At 33.7% G+C, this 4,840-nt stretch overlaps 1 protein-coding gene across 1 annotated transcript in view; it reads left to right on the top strand.

Moving 5' to 3' along the window:
* Positions 1 to 3,053: 3,053 nt before the first annotated feature.
* The window catches only part of LOC112517889 (pentatricopeptide repeat-containing protein At1g02370, mitochondrial), a 2,312-nt gene continuing 525 nt past the window's right edge, over positions 3,054 to 4,840 (top strand). The window contains 2 exon segments of the mRNA XM_025125262.1: positions 3,054 to 3,432; positions 4,056 to 4,840. Coding sequence (XP_024981030.1) covers positions 3,133 to 3,432; positions 4,056 to 4,840 — 1,085 coding nt within the window. The 5' untranslated portion in view covers positions 3,054 to 3,132.

The following is a 4,840-nucleotide window of genomic DNA, read 5'->3' as shown; positions in this document are numbered from 1 at the left end:
GCCACTGTATACATTACACCGAATGTAATGGTCACAAAAGAATATCTCATAAGGACAACATCAAAAAATTGTGTTTGCATGATTTGAATAGAAACACGGTTATAATACGTTGATGTGGCGTAAGTGATGAGCCAAACTCTTATTGAACCGTAGTAAACATCATATAGATGTGAGTTTGATCGATGACTCAAAGTTAAAATATTTTTTATACAAGGTTGTCATGTAAATTATCTTGCTTATTTTTGTATTGTTATTGTAGGATTTTATCGTCAAGTTCTTTTTCAAAAATAGGAGCGTTTGACAGAATTTTTTAAGCTTTGTGGAAGTTATCCAACCTGTCGTTGCAATTAAGAGGGAGTGTTTTGCAATTTTGTAAAGGTTTGAGGTGTTGTGGCTCATCCAGTGTTGATTTTTCTAGAGAGAAGCATATGATAATGTTTCCACGAACGTGATTTGGGTGTGTCTAAAGAAAGTGGGGTTAACCAGTGAGTGAGATGGAACATTTTTGTACACCAAATATCGATACTAAACCCTTTTCTATTTGCTTTGATTCTATATTAGCTTTCATGTATGATATAGAGGAGTGTTTTATGGTGTATGTTATGTGCAAATGACACTTTGCTCGAAGCGGAGTCCAGAGTGGAGTGGCTAAGAGGATGGAACAGTGCAGGTTTGCTTTGGAGTCACAAGGCTTACACATTAGTCGTTCTAAGACCGAACGAATGTGGTGTAATTTGGTGGAGAGTGTAACGAAGAAGGGGTGGTAGTCGGCACTGAAGGGCAAATAATGCCCTAAAAAGATAGTCTCAAGTATATAGGTTTCATGAGTTAAACAACAACGAGGTCGAGGATGACATGAACCAACGAATAAAGACGAGATGACTAAAGTGGATGGATAGCACAGGAGCTAACATGTAACACCTGCATATTTTAAATATAAAAATATGTAAAATCCCGAGTTTTGTATGTGATTATAACCTTGGGTTGAGTAGTGATTGACCATTTTTCCCAACCAATCAAAAGGTTCCTACTTAATATAGAGTTATATTACGGAGGGACTCCATTTCTCTCTCTCTCTCTCTAAAATTACGTTCTAGAAACACCAAGTCGTCCCATCCCAAATCACTTTTGGCCATCCATATTTATTTCACAAATCAATTTCTTCAATAGCAGCTAAGAGCTTGGCAACTATAGATTCAAGTCTTGAGGGTTGAAATCCAACATCTTCATCTTCTCCTACCATCTTCTCACCATTGTTGGCCTCATTTCGTCATTTCTTATAAACCCATTTGTAAGTTCATCATAACTCTTATAAACCTTTATTATTGTCAAAACCTTTCATTTTAACCTTCCAGAACATTCATTTTGATGTATCTTCGATATTTTGGGTTTTGATCATATTAAAGTGTTTTGGGTGATTTGAGATTTTAACTAAGGTTTGTATGGATCTGTTTTGGGAGTAAAAGAAGTATCTCTGAGAAGCTATTCATCGTAGATATAGAAGATTAGCTTGGAAATCTAACGCCTTTACCATTTTGGAAGCTAAAGATAGGTTTGAAACCTAGGTTTAACCCAACCCAGTAATATGAGTTCAAGTTGTTTTGTAAAAACTATATACATGCCAAAATGAGTATTTTGAGGTATTAAAGTATTTTACTTGATATTTATCAAATGTGTTAAGTATTTGATGAATTTTGCATATTTAAGAAATTTGGGTCAGTGAATCTTTGAAAATACCTATATTTGGGTTTTTGGATTTTTTGATAAACAAATCTCAAGAATGTGAATCTTTGACAGCCTTTACCGCATCAAGGTTGCTTTATGTTCCGCCCTCACTCTGTTAGCAACCCACCGTGATGCAACTCCCTTCAAGTTACAATCAATTGACGAAACAAAGTAAAACCCAACCAAAGATTAGAACTACATAATGGAACAACTAGGAATTTATTTCTTTTCTGCACCAAAGTCATGAAGAACCCAGTTTATTGCGTGACAATATATGGACTAATGCATAAGAGCATATAATGGATCTCAGATTGCATATTTGTTTAGTACAAAACAACAATCACTTAATGGCAATTAACAATTATATTAGAATGAATGGTAGTTTTAACTTTTAACAACACATTTGACATGGTGCAACAAAAATCATACAATCCTCGTATTGATGTTGATAATGAAGGATGTGATAGCAATAACGAAACATATGAAATTACAAGTTCATGTCGTAGGAGCGACGATCTATATATGAGTGTAGTAAGAGATATGATTGCAGAAGAATATAATAAGTCGATCCAGATGGAGATATATTATAAATGATGATCTATTTTTGTTATTGATATTTTGGTTATAAAAATATTACATTAATAATGACAATCTAATATATTTTTTTTGTTCTACAAATCTATTATTTTTGTTATCAATTATTAATGTTATTAGTATAAATTTTTGTTATTTAAGTTAGTATTTTTTGTTATAAATTATTAATGTTATTGATATAAATTTTTGTCAAAAATATTATTATAAATGATGAAAAACAAACTGTCACATATTAAAAAATCAAATAAGTTAATAAACAATCCTAAACACTCCCTCTAAGTCAATAATATAAAAAAAATATTATTTTTATTCATTTTACATATATATATATATATATATATATATATAAACAAAATTTATCAAACATTAAAAAATAATTTTTCAACTTATTNTTATCGGGTTTTTCTTCAAGCTCTTGCTAAACTAGATGATCTTGATGGCTTGAAAAGTTGTTTTGAAGAATGGGAATTAAATTGCTCCTATTATGTAAACAAAATTTATCAAACATTAAAAAATAATTTTTCAACTTATTACATTTTAATATCATAATAAATTAATCCAAACACTTTTTATAAAACTATAATTTAACATTACTTAAATTGATAAGCAATTTAAAATATAAAAATAAAAATAAAAATAATCAATCCCAAACACCCCTTAAAAATAAAAATTAAATAAAAATAAAAATAATCAAAGCCAATTCCCAAAACCCCCCTTCTTCCAAAATTGGAAAACACAGCGTTAAACCCTTCCCTGCAAAGCGTCGTGGTTCTACCAAAACGATCAAACAGGCCGGCGGAAGCAAGAGATTGGATGATGATTATCCGTTGCCGGAGCAGGATACTGTTGGCCGAAAATCCGACGCTGCTAAGAACTTTTTGTACGGTGGTGGAAGAAGCGAATGATGTGGCTGAGGTTGTGTCGCCGCCACCCAAAGAATCCTCAAATGAAAAGCGGTTATACAGAAGGCTGTCGGCGTTGGGAGCCACCGGAGGAACAACAGCACAAACATTAAATCAATATATTAGAGAAGGTCATTTCATCAAAAAGATCGAGTTAGAGAGATGTGTCAGAGAACTCCGCAGGTACGGCAAGTACCACCACGCTCTCGAGGTATGTGTTTTAGTTGCTTGATCTGAAAAAAACAATCAATCGAGTTGCTTTAGTGTCGATTGTTAGGGTTATAACATCTATAATGTAACTATTTCAGAAATCTAAATTAGGGGCTCATCTCCTATTCTTCCATCGTCTATGAATTCTTACTGTGAAAGGTTATTCCAAATGATTGATCAGAGATAGAAGTTTACAGGGAGTATGATTGAAATTTTTCTAAATTACTGTTTGTATTAACGAACTATTGCATCAAAATTGGGTTCTTGCCACTCCTTAGTATGTTCTTCATTGTTGTAGGGGTAAAACATATATCTACATTTGATAAATCTCATCTGACTTCCATAATCACTGCCTGAATGAGTAGAACAATATGTAGTTTGGTCTCTTTTTCTTCTCTTTTCGGTGTTGAAATTAAAATGTCTGTTTGAAAAGTGGACATCAATTGGGCGGATGAAAGTCTATTTTGGCTTAGAGATCTTAGATTTTTGTAGCAGTTATGTACTGTTCTTCAGTATGCATATTCTTAGTAAACCAACTGTTAATGATCATATTCAAGATGAATACACTGATAAATACAGAATCACTAGTGCCTTTTCTTCTGAACTTAAGCTTTTGTAACGCAGGTAATGGAATGGATGGACAAGAGAGATGTAAACTTTTCAAACCCTGACCTTGCCGTGCGTTTGGATCTAATCTCAAAGGTCCACGGGGTGGCTGCAGCTGAAGGTTTCTTCAATGCCCTCTCTCCACCATTGCAGACCAGAAATACTTATGGAGCTCTCCTCAACTGTTATTGTAAGTTAAAAATGGCAGATAAAGCATTGGCTCTTTTTCAGGAAATCGAAGCCAAGAATTTCACCACGTCTTTGTCTTTTAACAATATAATGACCCTATACATAGGACTAAACCAGCCTGAGAAAGTTCCACCTTTGGTGGAAGAAATGAAGAAAAGGAAAATCCATTTAAGCAATTTTACGTATAATATCTGGATGCTAAGCTTTTCGATTTTAGGAGATATAGAAGGTGTAGAGAGGGTTTTTGAGGAAATAACAAGGGACAAAAAAGAGAGTTGTAACTGGACGACTTACAGTAACGTTGCTGGTGCTTATATCAAGGCGGGTCTTCACGAGAAAGCCAAATCCGCTCTTAAAATGCTTGAAAACGAGATGGGACGCCCTTCACGCGAGGCATACCATTTTCTTTTAACCTTTCATGCATCACTTCATAATCAAGAGGAAGTTCATCGCATATGGGATGATCTGAAATCTTCATTCGAAACAACTAGTAATGTGAGTTATCGGGTTTTTCTTCAAGCTCTTGCTAAACTAGAGGATCTTGATGGCTTGAAAAGTTGTTTTGAAGAATGGGAATTAAATTGCTCCTATTATGATACAAGAGTGGCTAATGT

Source organism: Cynara cardunculus (assembly GCF_001531365.2).
Source record: "Cynara cardunculus var. scolymus isolate 2C chromosome LG 9, CcrdV1, whole genome shotgun sequence".
NCBI lineage: Eukaryota > Viridiplantae > Streptophyta > Magnoliopsida > Asterales > Asteraceae > Cynara > Cynara cardunculus.
This window is presented reverse-complemented; position numbering and strand designations above follow the sequence as displayed.